Below are 13,600 nucleotides of genomic sequence, written 5' to 3'. Positions count from 1 at the left end.
AAATTTCAGACAAGGTAGGGTTTTTTGTAATTGAAAACAAGGGTTTAAGCCTTTAAGGTTTATGGCCTAAATTTCAACAATTGCGTCAAATAAGAAAAAGAGTACAACACCCCCTAAATTTCAATACTCTCGTTCTCACACACACTCTTACTCCTCTCGCACAACTCTCTTCGCGTTCTCAACTGCAAACGACGAAGACACAACGACCTCCGGCAACCTCCTGCTTCAACCGACGACTTTCTCCTCCTGCTCCAGTACAAAATCTGAAGTCTTAGCTTTGATTTTTCTTGTTAAGAGTATATTACTTATTGTTTATCTGTATTTCTAATTTTGCTGCAAAGTTGTGGTTGTTCCCTTTACTAATCGAGTAACAAGAGTCTGGAAGAGTTTACATTTAAGAGTCTTTTTGGTATTTTTACTTGGAGTTCTATGCAAGAAATAGAAACATGATTTTAGCGATTCGTTAGTATAATGATGAATGATTTCTGACTAAAAAGTACATTATCAAGATCAATCATTCATGTTCTTATTAATGATATCCACTGGTGGTCAAAAGCTAAGTCAATTACCAAACCAGATTGGGGAATTTGTTAGCTGGGTAACCAAACCCGATGTACCTGTAAACCGATTAAACCAACTTATTATGATTGGTGATGAACACCAACCCGACTAACCCGAAAACATCCTAAACCACATGATGCTTACCCCTAGTTTATGTGTCTGTTTTCTTACAACATATTCAAACATGATTCAAGAGATGAGAGGCATTGAGCTATCATTGAATCAAACACAGAAACTAAGGCTGCAAAGAGCACTCGAACTGTTGGAATCTCTATCTTCGGGAACCAATTTTGATTCTTCTGTCACCGTCGCCGATTCTATCCCTATTAACCAAGAAGATGGTGTTCTAAAGTAAATATAAACCCTAACTAATGTCTACTTTCCATATGCATATGTTATATTGTGAGTTTTATGTGTATTTTGATTTTTATTTCATGTAAGTAACGATACTAGAAATTGTTCCATCCTCATTTATTTTAATATAGTCTTAGCTCTTAGGAATCATGGAATTCGTGGTTTATAGGATCGTTAAGCTTAAATTTTGAAATGATTTTTTCCATTTGTAATATTTTAGGGGTCATGGGACGACAAAGCTTAAGGGTGAGGTCGTGGCAACAGTGTGTGGAGTAATCAAATGTGTAAATAAATTGGTCTATGTTCGCACTTTGAGAGCCAGGTCATGAGCAATCTATTTACCTGAATTTTTATGTTTCATAAGAGTGGAAGCAAAATGCTTAATGCTGAATCTGAAATTGGTGTAGGTATAAGCCTGAGGTTGGTGATATCATAGTAGGTTGTGTTATTGAGGCAAGTCCTAACTCGATTTACTGCTTCTGTTCACTTTAGTTTTATACCAATAGCTTAATCTGCCCGCATATATGCAATTCTTCTCAAGTGAAAAGATAAAATTTGTAGCAGTTGCGTTAAAATGTTTGATACAAGTGAGGAATGTGTTGTTAAGTTGATTAGTAGGTAGTTAGTATTTTGGTTAACGGAGTTTTGTTTTTCATGATATATATGAAGGTTGCTCCAAAGCGGTGGATATTGGAGATTAATTTTAGCCAATATGCGGTATTGATGCTCTCTTTAATGAATTTACCTGATGGAATCTAGGTATATATCTCCCACTATGTCATATGGTCATGTTAACATGCATGAATGCTATGTGTATGCTTCATGGCTTAGTTTCTTTGTTATTTCCGAACTTGTTTGGATTGTTGTATTTTGTCTTTCTCATGAGTCATGACCATCCTTAAATTGGCAGAGGCGACAGACTGCAGCTGATGAGCTCAACATGCATACCATTTTTGAAGAGAATGACGTCATCTGTGTAAGCCCATAAATATCGTCCGTTTATTGAAGGCTTTTTTTTTACCTCTTTCATGTGTTGTACAAAATGAATTGTTGTCCAGATAAATGATGTTTATAACATATCTGAGAAAAGACGATACACTTGGATAAAGTGGAAGAAACCAATAAATGAATGCAATTTTATATAAAAAAGTTAGATTTGATTCTTTTCCTGAATTTCTCTATTAAGTTCTCTTTTCTGCATTAAGTAAAAAAGAAACACTCACTTAGTTAAGTACATTTTGTAAAAAAAGAAAGAAACGACACTTTAGTATTCATTGTGTTATTTATATTCGATGAATGCCCCCGTTAATCATTATGTTGTTTGTTGTAGGCTGAAGTCTGTGATTTCATGCGCGATGGTTGTAACGCCTATGTTTTTAGGCTAGACATTAATGATGATGTAATAGTATAGGTTAACCTTTGTAACTCATTTTGAAATAATAAAAATGTATTATTTGAGTATTATGTGTTTTATGCTTAATTGTTGCGATTTAATTAAATTAAGGATATAATAAGAGTAAAAATAAAATGTTAGATAAACCCAATATCGATACATGAAGTTGTAGTGGTCGTGAAGAGGATCCCGGATATATAAATAACGCTGAAATCCGAGTTATAACGAAGATGTTAAGACCCGTCAAAGTTTTGCGGCATAACCGGTACGACACTACGTGACGTAAATAGTGAAATCACGATAGAGTGATATTTAGCCTTAGTGATCTAAAAAAAGTCGTAGGATACGTTAAACCGAGAGCGTACATAAAAAGAACGTCTAAATCTGACTTCGTATTAGGAAATTATGATTTTTCGAAGTTTTTACTTAACAGTATACAACCCAAAGTTTGAATATGATATCGAGTGATTTCTTGCCAAATCAATCTAAATGAGAATCGAAGATCTCGTCTATAGTAGTGCAACGGTAAAAAGACAGACGAAAACGGATGTCTAACGAAGAAGTTATGAATTTATAACGGAGTTTTCCTGTCCCGGCCTACTAAAAATAATATAATAAAATAAAGTCAAAATTAGCCGACGGAGTCTAAATGAAGTTGTAGAGCATAATCTCACCTACGCGTGGATATAAAGAACGTCAAAAACGGAGTTCATATGTGAAAGATATGAATTTCTGAAAGTTCGGAACACAAACTTCGAGATCAGACAGGGTTCACGACGTGGAGTAGTTAGTGGAGCATCAAGCAGGTAGTGGAGCACTGAGCAATTAGTGGAGCAGGTAGTGGAGCACTAAGCAGGTAGTGGAGCACCCAGAGCACTATAAATTGAGGCTCGGGGCTGCCTAATTCTTCATACCTTCAACCTATTCTTTCACTCTTTATACTCTTTCTATCCATTCAAGCTGAAGCTCTGCCCGCAAGAAGCCCGCTGTGTGAAGATATTCCAGTTTCATCAAAGAATACTACTTAAAGAGTCGTAGTGTTGTCCGATAATCATCTTATCTGGCATGAGTGTATATACCCTTTCTTCTAAACACATAGATATGAAGTATCTCTATAAAATACGTGTTATGTGTTTATACATATTATTTGTTATCTGGTGTGAGTGTATATACCCTTTCTTCTAAACACATAGATATGAAGAATCTCTATAAAATGTGTGTTATGTGTTTATACATATTATTTGTTATCTGGTGTGAGTATATATACCCTTTCTTCTAACACATAGATATGAATAAAATATGTGCTATGTGTTTATATATTATCTGTTATCTGGTTTGCGTATTCAATGAATATATATTTTCACAAGATTTAAAATTGTATATGTATATTATCTACAAAACTGTTGGGTATAACATGGATAGATAGTTGACGTGTGAAATAAAATGATGAGAAGCCTCGATGTTGTTGTTGTTAATCTAGTCATCTAGCGGAGTATGGATGACGACCACATACACCTTCTAGACTGTCCAATGGAATGCTAGCAAGTTCATAACCTGTATATGTTTGTGAACGATGTGTTCACCGGTGTACTCTATCCCCCTCATGGTTGCCTTTAGGACATCTATTGTTGAGGAAACCCCTTTGCAGTAATGTCTGTCCCGATGAACTTCCTAGATTAGGTCCCTTGTTATAAATGTTATTTTAGGGACGTAAAGTGAGGATAACGGGAATGGGTAATCGGGTTAATGTTGGTTGGTGAAATTAAATATAATTATTTATTGTGGGTTGAAAGCCCTATATGCTCACCAGACTCCCAAGCATGACCCACTCAGTTTTATTTGTATTACAGGAAGTGGCGCAAGAGCCTAAGATGGATGAATCATCAAGTTATTTGTTTATATGCCTATGGTTGTGTGAAACTGTTGTAAGGCCTGTATTGTACTGTTTATGCTTTTGATTTGTATCGGAACATGACATCCCGAGTTTTATAATATATTTCTTTAAGAAATGCTTTGATAAACTTTATTTTATCATATTTTGTTTTGGGAACAAATTCCGCAACTCTTTTTAAATCAATGGATTTACTCTGATTTTATTTTAAAAGCATAAATTAAACCGGTCTTTTCTGGCCGTGAATTTGGGGATGTCACAATAGTACTCTACAACTGCAAGCAAGGAGCCAGAAATATGGAAAGGTTTGGGTTGCTTTACTATGTAACCTATGTTTTTATGTTGTCTTTTCTTGTCCACAAGTATGGAAAGATTCTAATTCCTTCCAAGAAATTTTTTCATTTTGTGAGCTTGTTGGTGTATCTTAATGGAAGATGAGTTTGGATGATGTGATTATTTTTAGCTTAATGATTTAATGATGATGGTAATTTGCATGTGCAACTAGAAAGGGGTCAGATGCTGACAGTATCTCCATATCTAGTAAAGAGGTGCAAACAACATTTCCATCATCTACAACAGTATGGAATCGACCTCATACTTGGTTGTAATGGCTTCATCTGGGTTGGTGAACATGTCGAAACTAAAGATAACATGGTAGAAGACGAACCGATTAAACCCCCAAACAAATCACAAACAACCCTTAAAGAACAAGAATACACCTACACTCCATTAAAAACCAGGCAAAACATATGCAGGGTTGCAAATGCTATCAGGGTGTTGTCAACATTGGGATTTAGCATTACACTTGATGTGATTCAGGAGGTTGTTGATCTGAGCAGCTCCAAGGGCCTGAATATACATGAGATGCTTACTGCTGAGTTTTCTGTCTTGGTTGCTGAAAGAGAAGCTGAGCGAATAAGCTCCTCAACCTCAACTCGAAGAAAACGATAAATTCATATATATATATATATATATATATATATATATATATATATATATATATATATATATATATATATATATATATGACCATTAAATAGTTTCTACTCCTTACTCCTTAATACAAAACTAATCTGTATCATTCCTATTGAAGGATTTATTTGGTTGTGGAATGTGGATCAACTTGAATTTTTTCTCTTTCTTTCACAGCTGTAACAATTTTGTTTCTGCTAGCATTTGCATTTCATGAGATTTACAACACAGTTTATATCTTTTACTTGTAAATGCTTGATTTTCTTGCAGCCATTATGAATTTATGATACATGATAGGTGTGCAGCTGTAATGAAAATATGTCAAATACTCACTTAACTTGAAGTGGGCAAGGTACCCATACAATTAAGAGGAAGAAATGGTCTTTTAGAGTTGTAGGTTCTTTTTTAGTGCAAGGTAAAATGACGGTTTATTTGATGTAAGAATCTAAAAAACCCCCCAAAAATGAAAATGAAAAAAAGAAAAACTTATATAGACAAATCTAATATTGTCTTCCAACAATTATTTAGGTGTTTATCTTTTGGGAAATATAAAAAAACTTAAAGGGTAAGTGGGTAAATGTGTTATATAGCTAGTTCTATATTTTGGTTTAGGTTATAGAAACGACATTTTTGGGCTGTTTTCCATTTTAGGGGTTTTATTAGGTTTTGCTCCTTTCTATTGGGTTATTGCCAATGGATTATTAAATTTTCCATATATTTTATGATTTCTCATTACTATATTTACATGGGTGTCGAAATAGTATACAGCCATAGAAGACGGACTAAATAAAATATAAGTCATTAACGGGTGGCCAATTTCACAGATGAGTCATAGAAGAGGGACTAAATCAAATATAAGTCATATATAAGGGGCCAAATTCACAGTTAAGTCATAGGAGAGGAGGGACTATATCACAGATATAATCAAAAGAGTGAAGTGGATTACTCCTTGTACTTACGAATACAACTATCTGCTCCTCACGTCGACTCTACCCTGCTCGCCGTCGCCTCCCCTTTTGAAGTCACCGGCCGGAGACATTCGATAGCCACAACTCCGTCGCACCCAACCCCAGGTTCTATTCTTCCTTCTTTTCTCTTCTTTATTCTTTTTTCTGCTTTCTTTGAAATCGCTGTTGGTCGATTTCATTTTATGCAAAAGGTTTTCTTTTCCTGTGATTTCAATCTTCACATACGAAATTAGTATTTTTTTTTTTAATATCAATCGTCAAGTTCAAGTTCTTCCCTGGAATTCTGTTAGGTGATTTCTTACTTTCATTGATAATTGATTTCTACGACTATTTTGCTGCTACTGATTTGCTAATTGTGTTTAATGTTTAAATGTATGAAATCTGATGTGTCTAGTGTTCTGTAAAAAACTGGAATGTGTTTGCATGCGATCTGTTTGATCAATGCCTGAGAGGGATAGTACTTATGCATGTTTTCACTTATCAATTATAATATACATATTTTAATGTTTAACTTTTGAATTTTTATGTTGGTAACTTGGGAATGAACAATAGATGCTACGGAGTTGCTACTGATTTCCTCCTAGTGTTTCTGAATGATGTTCCTAAGATGCTTATATGTAAAAGGAAGCCTTTTTTGGTCATTTTCCGGATATAAGCAGTTTTTTTTGCCAACCACTAAAAAGTGTTTATCAGCTTATAGCGTTTTGATACCTAATAAGCTAATCCAAACACTTTTGTAGAAAGTCAATTTTGACACTGCTGGAAGCTAATAAGCTATAAGTTAAAAGGTGCTTATCATTTTAAATAAGCTTAGCCAAACACCCTCTTAATATCACTGCTTGTTAGCAATTTGGAACAGAAATAGAAAAGAATAGAAGGGATAAACTATTAACTCAATTACAAGCTCTATCATAATCGCTATTTCTGTAACCATTACATTTCTATGTTTCTTCTAAACAGTTATCCTTAAATCATCTGTTTCGTGTTCGCAGTTTCGTGTACATTTCTGTATGTTGGATTGTTGTTCAGCTTTCAAATCTTCTTGTCACTGATTATCCTTAGGGTTTTATTTTTCTGTTTGTGTTGAATTTATGCTTAAAGTTTACAATTTGGAAGAGAAATAGAAAATAATAGAAGGCATGTATGCCTATAGCATCATGTATTATCATAATCTTTCTTTTAGAAGTTACATTTCCATGTTTTTTGTACACAAAGGACCTTGAATTCATCTGAATGCATTTGTAGTTTTGTTCTACACTTTCGTGAACAAACCTAATTTATGTATGTTCAATGCACGGTTCAAATTTCTCATCTTTTTTGTAGTGTTTATCCTTAAGCTTCTTAATTTTCTGTTTATATTGCATTTATACCTAATATCACGGGCCTAAACCACCTGATGCTCACCCCTTGTTTATGCGTCTGTTTTCTTACAACAGATTCAAACACAATTCAAGAGATGAGAGGCATTGAGCTATCATTGAATCAAACACAGAAACTAAGGCTGCAAAGAGCACTCGAACTGTTGGAATCTCTGTCTTCAGGAACCAATTCTGATGCTTCCGTCACTGTGGCCGATTCTATCCCCGTTAACCAAGAAGATGGTGTTCTCAAGTAAATATAAACCCTAACTAATGTTTACTTTCCATATGCAAATGTTATATTGTGTGTTTTATGTGAATTTTGATTTTTATTTATGTACTGCATGTAACGATGCCGAAAAGTATGAGCAAGTACCAACTTTGTAATTACAAATCATGTCCATTTCCATCCTCATTTATCCTAATGTAGTCTTAGGAATCATGGAATTCGTGCGTTAAGCTTAAATTTTGAAATGATTTTTTCCTTCTTTTTTCCATATTGTAATATTTTTAGGGGTCATGGGACGACAGAGCTTGAGGGTGAGGTCGTGGCAACCGTGTGTGGAGTAATCGAACGTGTAAATAAATTGGTCTATGTTCGCACTTTGAGAGCCAGGTCATCAGCAATATATTTACCTGAATTTTTATGTTTCATAAGAGTGGAAGCAAAATGCTTAATGCTGAATCTGAAATTGGTGTAGGTATAAGCCTGAGGTTGGTGATATCATAGTAGGCCGTGTTATTGAGGCAAGTCCTAACTCGATTTACTGCTTCTGTTCACTTTAGTACTATACCAATAGCTTAATCTGCCTGCATATATGCAATTCTTCTCAAGTGAAAAGATAAAATTTGTAGCAGTTGCGTTAAAATGTTTGATACAAGTGAGGAATGTGTTGTTAAGTTGATCAGTGGGTAGTTAGTATTTTGGTTAACAGAGTTTTGTTTTTCATGATATATATGAAGGTTGCTCCAAAGCGGTGGAGATTGGAGATTAATTTTAGCCAAGATGCGGTATTGATGCTTTCTTCAATGAATTTACCTGATGGAATCCAGGTATATATCTCCCACTATGTCATATGGTCATGTTAACGTGTATGAATGCTCTGTGTATGCTTCCTGGCTTAGTTTTTTTTTTTGTTATAATGCGAGAAAGATGTATGATGTGTAGATTAGTGTACCTATCAACTTTGTTTCTTTGTTATTTCCAAACTTGTTTGGATTGTTGTGTTTTGTCTTTCTCATGACCATCCTTAAATTGGCAGAGGCGACGGACTGCAGTTGATGAGCTCAACATGCGTACCATTTTTGAAGAGAATGACGTCATCTGTGTAAGCCCATAAATCTCGTGCGTTTATTCATACAAGAAAGGCCTTTTTTTTTTTAAAACTCCATGTATTGTTCGAAATGAAGTGCTGTCCGGATAAATGATGTTTATAACATATCTGAGAAAAGACGATACACTTGGATAAAGTGGAAGAAACCAATACATTAATGCAAGTTTATATAAAAAAGTTAGATTTGATTATTTTCCTGAATTTCTCTATTAAGTAAAAAAGAAACACTCACTTAGTTAAGTCCATTTTGTAAAAAAGAAAGAAACAACACTTTAGTATTCATTGTGTTATTTATACTCGATGAATGCCCCGATTAATCATTATGCTGTTTGTTGTAGGCTGAAGTCCGTGATTTCATGCGTGATGGTAGTCTACAACTGCAAGCAAGGAGCCAGAAATATGGAAAGGTTTGGCTTGCTTTACTATGTAACCTATGTGTTTATGTTGTCTTTTCTTGTCCACAAGTATGGAAAGATTCTAATTCCTTCCAAGAAAATTTTTCATTTTGTGAGCCTGTTGGTGTATCTTAATGGAAGATGAGTTTGGATGATGTGATTCTTTTTAGCTTAATGATTTAATGATGATGGTAATTCACTAATTTGCACGTGCAGCTAGAAAGGGGTCAGATGCTGACAGTATCTCCATATCTAGTAAAGAGGCGCAAACAACATTTCCATCATCTACAACAGTATGGAATCGACCTCATACTTGGTTGTAATGGCTTCATCTGGGTTGGTGAACATGTCGAAACTAAAGATAACATGGTAGAAGACGAACCAATTAAACCCCCAAACAAATCACAAACAACCCTTGAAGAACAAGAACAGACCTACACTCCATTAGAAACCAGGCAAAACATATGCAGGATTGCAAATGCTATCAGGGTGTTGTCAACATTGGGATTTAGCATTACACTTGATGTGATTCAGGAGGTTGTTGATCTGAGCAGCTCCAAGGGCCTGAATATACATGAGATGCTTGCTGCTGAGTTTTCTGTTTTGGTTGCTGAAAGAGAAGCTGAGCGAAGAAGCTCCTCAACCTCAACTCAAAGAAAACGATAAGATTCATATCTTATATAATCTATATGTATGGCCATTATATATAGTTTCTACTCCTTACTCCTTAATAGAAAACTAATCTGTATCATTACCATTGAAGGATTTATTGGATTGTGGAATGTGGATCAACTTGAATTTTTACTCCTTACTCCGTTACATTTCTATGTTTCTTCTAAAAAGTTATCCTTGAATCATCTGTTTCGTGCTCGCAGTTTTGTTCAATGTGCTGTAAATAATTTTACATTCCTGTATGTTCGATTGTTGTTCAACTTTCAAATATTCTTGTCACTGATTATCCTTAGGGTTTTATTTTTCTGTTTGTGTTGAATTTGTGCTTAAACTTTACAATTTGGAAGAGAAATAGAAAATAATAGAAGGCATAGCATAATTTCATGTGTTATCATAATTTTTCTTTTAGAAGTTACATTTCCATGTTTTTTGTACACAAAGGACCTTGAATTCATCTAAATGCATTTGTAGTTTTTTTCTCCACTTTTGTGAACAAACCTAGTTTATGTATGTTCAATGCACAGTTCAAATTTCTCATATTTTTTTGTAGTGTTTATCCTTAAGCTTCTTAATTTTCTGTTTATATTGCATTTATACCTAATATCATCAACTCTTAACAGTTAAGTCCATAACTATCATCATAATTGTTAAACTAAATTTTTTCTTGTAAACAATGAACCTGAAGTTCATCTGTTCTTCTGAGTAAGCCTAATGGGTCCTCATACTCCTTTGGAAGCCCTAGACTCCTAATTTTGCACTTTTTGTGGATGTGCAGTATGCATGAAGATGATAAGCTATAATCATATTCCAAAATCAAGTATTTTAATTGTGCACCATGAGATATCTACCCTTACGTTTTGCAAGCCTCTAACACCAGCTATACTGATTTCAAATCAATACCAGAAGAGAATCAATTTCATCACGAAATTACAATGTTCTGTTTCCAGTAGACCATATGCATCAAACTCATTAGACTCCAAATCAAAATCAGACTCTGTTCGTATGAACCGAAAACAAGGAGGATCCTCATCAATATACAGCCGTGCCAGCTTACTAGAAACGAAGAAAGAAAGGATTGCAAATCCAGCACGTGTTTATGATTTCTTAAAAAGTATCGGTATAGAACCAGATGAGCTTGATGGGTTGGAGCTTCCTGTAACAGTTGATGTCATGAAAGAACGTGTTGATTTTCTTCACACATTAGGGTTAACAATCGAAGACATAAACAATTACCCTCTTGTCCTTGGTTGCAGTGTCAAGAAAAACATGATCCCAGTCCTTGATTATTTAGGTAAGTTGGGTGTTAGGCGATCTACTTTGACAGATTTCTTGAGAAGATACCCTCAAGTTCTTCACGCCAGTGTTGTGGTAGACCTTGCACCTGTTGTTAAATATCTAGAAGGCATGGACATCAAACCAAATGACATTCCTAGAGTTCTTGAAAAGTATCCGGAAGTTTTGGGGTATAAACTTGAAGGGACAATGAGCACATCTGTAGCTTATTTGGTGGGAATTGGAGTTGCAAGAAGATAAATTGGTGGGGTTTTGACTCGATATCCAGAGATTCTTGGAATGAGAGTTGGAAGAGTGATTAAACCCTTTGTTGATTATCTTGAAAGTTTCGGAATACCAACATTAGCTGTTGCCAGGCTAATCGAAACACGACCCCACATACTCGGGTTCGGACTTGAACAAAAAGTCAAACCAAATGTCAACTCCCTAAAACAATTTGGTGTCAGGGAGGCGTCTATTTCCTCTGTCATTGCATAGTATCCTGAAATTATAGGTTTGGACCTTGGGTCAAGGTTGCTGAAACAACAAAGCTTCCTCAATTCCATAATCGATTTCAGTCATGAAGATTTTGGAAAAATTATCGAGAAAATGCCACAGATTGTGAGCTTGAGTAACACACCGGTTATCAAGCATGTGGAGTTTTTGAAAAATTGTGGGTTCTCATTAGATCAAGTGAAAAAGATGGTCGTTGGGTGTCCACAGTTGCTTGCCTTGAATATGGATATAATGAAATTAAATTTTAATTATTTTGAAAGCAAGATGGGACGAGAGTTTGATGAGTTAGCTGATTTTCCGGCTTTTTTTGCTTATGGTTTGGAGTCGACTATAAGACCAAGGCATCAGATGGTTGCTAAACAGGGACTTAAATGTTCTCTTGCTTGGCTTCTTAACTGTTCTGATGCGAAATTTGAGGAACGGATGAATTATGACACGATAGATATGGAGGAGATGGAAGATGATTCCTCATTTGATATGAATACTTTAATGGAACCCAGAAATGATGGATCGGATTCTGATTTTGATGAGGACAGTGATGAAGACTACTTGTAGCATATTGATTATGCTAGCACAAGAATGGATTTAATGGAGCCTACATGATCTCAAAATATTATGAGGTATGTACCATATCTTACATTATGTCACTTTATTTTTGTCTCTCCCATGTATTAGTTTTCATAATCGATGACAGAAAATAGTACTTACAAATTAGTGAACAGTTATGCAAATCAATGTCTAAAACAGGTTTTAGAAGTTAAAATTGTAATGGTGTTTCTATATGTATTTTCTTGTATCTTTATCGATCATCATTATAAGGACACACCCTTTTAGACAAAGGATGAGAACAAGATAGTTATATACTTCTACTTACGTGTAACACCCGAGGCCCAAAGGCCAAAGCCCAAAGTTACATAATAGCCCAATAACTTCTTGACCAACTTAAAACCATGGTGGTAGCCCACAATTTAAGGCTTATAGGGGCTCAAAATTATCATTGTTGTCCCTGTAAGGGGAGCCAAGTAGATGAAGGGTGACAATCTTAAAGGAAAGTCAAGGGTTTAAAACCTGGCACTAGGGGTGCAAACGAGCCGAGCCGAGCCCGAGCTTGGTCAGGCTTGGCTCGGGCTCGTTTAAGTTATATGATGCTTGAGCTCGAGCTCGGCTCGATTCGAGCTTCTTGTACCGAGCTCGGCTCGAGCTCGTAAATAAATATGCAAGCTCGACTCGGGCTCGGGCTCGACTCGTTTTTTGTCTGACGTGCCTAAATAAGCTTAAGCTCGGCTTGAGCTCGTTAAGAAGCTCGTTTACTAATACCCTAAATACCTAATCCCCAAATATGTTTTTATTTTAATATATAAAAATAATAATAAATTATTTTATATAAAGGCTCGTTTAGGCTCACGAGCCTAAACAAGCTTAGTGACATAGGCTCGAGCTCGAGCTCGTTTAATAAACAAGCTTAATATTAAGCTCGAGTTCGGCTCAGGCTCGTTTAAAATCGGTTTCGAGTCGAGCTTTTAACGATCCGATCCCGAGTAGCTTGACTCGTTTGCACCCCTACCTGGCACGCCCAAAAAAAACTACTGATGGTACCTTGCGATTTACCCTCATGTGATAGGCCTTTGGGTGGGTAAATCGCAAATGTTGTTTAAGCTTCTCTTGGTGAGCTTGGAAGTTGGAATCTGTTGGCTTGTGATTTTTAGCCTGTTTTGTTTTCCTTGACCTGACTTCTACTCTCATTTATTAAGTTGAAGTTCTATTAGGTATCCTATCTTTTGACGAAATTAAATTTTAAAAAGAGCATGACTCATGAGAGTAAAACCAAAGATGTCCGAGAAATTTTTTACTATACTTATCCTTCACTCCCTATGATGACCAGAATTAGATATCACAGTTTTGGTCGTTAACCCA

The 13,600-nt window shown here is 35.4% G+C and overlaps 3 protein-coding genes and 1 pseudogene across 3 annotated transcripts; all 4 read left to right on the top strand.

The window, feature by feature from the left end:
• Positions 1–757: 757 nt before the first annotated feature.
• LOC111888774 (exosome complex component RRP4 homolog) lies at positions 758–5,150 on the top strand (annotated as a pseudogene).
• A 937-nt stretch (positions 5,151–6,087) lies between these two features.
• Positions 6,088–10,030, top strand: LOC111888773 (exosome complex component RRP4 homolog). Its single transcript, XM_023884883.3, has 8 exons — positions 6,088–6,244; positions 7,576–7,750; positions 8,012–8,113; positions 8,199–8,244; positions 8,461–8,550; positions 8,760–8,825; positions 9,170–9,238; positions 9,443–10,030. Exons 2-8 carry the CDS (start codon positions 7,596–7,598, stop codon positions 9,890–9,892), a joined length of 978 nt encoding a protein of 325 aa, XP_023740651.1. The 5' UTR covers positions 6,088–6,244; positions 7,576–7,595; the 3' UTR covers positions 9,893–10,030.
• A 648-nt stretch (positions 10,031–10,678) lies between these two features.
• LOC128132143 (transcription termination factor MTERF4, chloroplastic-like) lies at positions 10,679–11,431 on the top strand. Its single transcript, XM_052768208.1, has one exon. It carries the CDS (start codon positions 10,679–10,681, stop codon positions 11,429–11,431), a length of 753 nt encoding a protein of 250 aa, XP_052624168.1.
• A 348-nt stretch (positions 11,432–11,779) lies between these two features.
• LOC111888772 (transcription termination factor MTERF4, chloroplastic-like) lies at positions 11,780–12,367 on the top strand. The gene has a single exon (XM_052768207.1). The coding sequence runs from the start codon at positions 11,780–11,782 to the stop codon at positions 12,239–12,241; it is 462 nt and encodes a 153-aa protein (XP_052624167.1). The 3' UTR covers positions 12,242–12,367.
• The last annotated feature ends 1,233 nt before the right edge of the window (positions 12,368–13,600 follow it).

This window comes from Lactuca sativa, chromosome 2 (genome assembly GCF_002870075.4).
Source record: "Lactuca sativa cultivar Salinas chromosome 2, Lsat_Salinas_v11, whole genome shotgun sequence".
NCBI lineage: Eukaryota > Viridiplantae > Streptophyta > Magnoliopsida > Asterales > Asteraceae > Lactuca > Lactuca sativa.
This window is presented reverse-complemented; position numbering and strand designations above follow the sequence as displayed.

What these genes read in the sequence shown, in the direction of transcription:
- LOC111888773 (XM_023884883.3), top strand. Translation starts at nt 7,596, where the DNA reads ATGAGAGGCATTGAGCTATCATTGAATCAAACACAGAAACTAAGGCTG. An exon ending in CAAGAAGATGGTGTTCTCAA is followed by an intron (nt 7,751 to 8,011) that starts GTAAATATAAAC and finishes TAATATTTTTAG; the next exon opens with GGGTCATGGGACGACAGAGC. An exon ending in GTTCGCACTTTGAGAGCCAG is followed by an intron (nt 8,114 to 8,198) that starts GTCATCAGCAAT and finishes AAATTGGTGTAG; the next exon opens with GTATAAGCCTGAGGTTGGTG.
- LOC128132143 (XM_052768208.1), top strand. Translation starts at nt 10,679, where the DNA reads ATGAAGATGATAAGCTATAATCATATTCCAAAATCAAGTATTTTAATT.
- LOC111888772 (XM_052768207.1), top strand. Translation starts at nt 11,780, where the DNA reads ATGCCACAGATTGTGAGCTTGAGTAACACACCGGTTATCAAGCATGTG.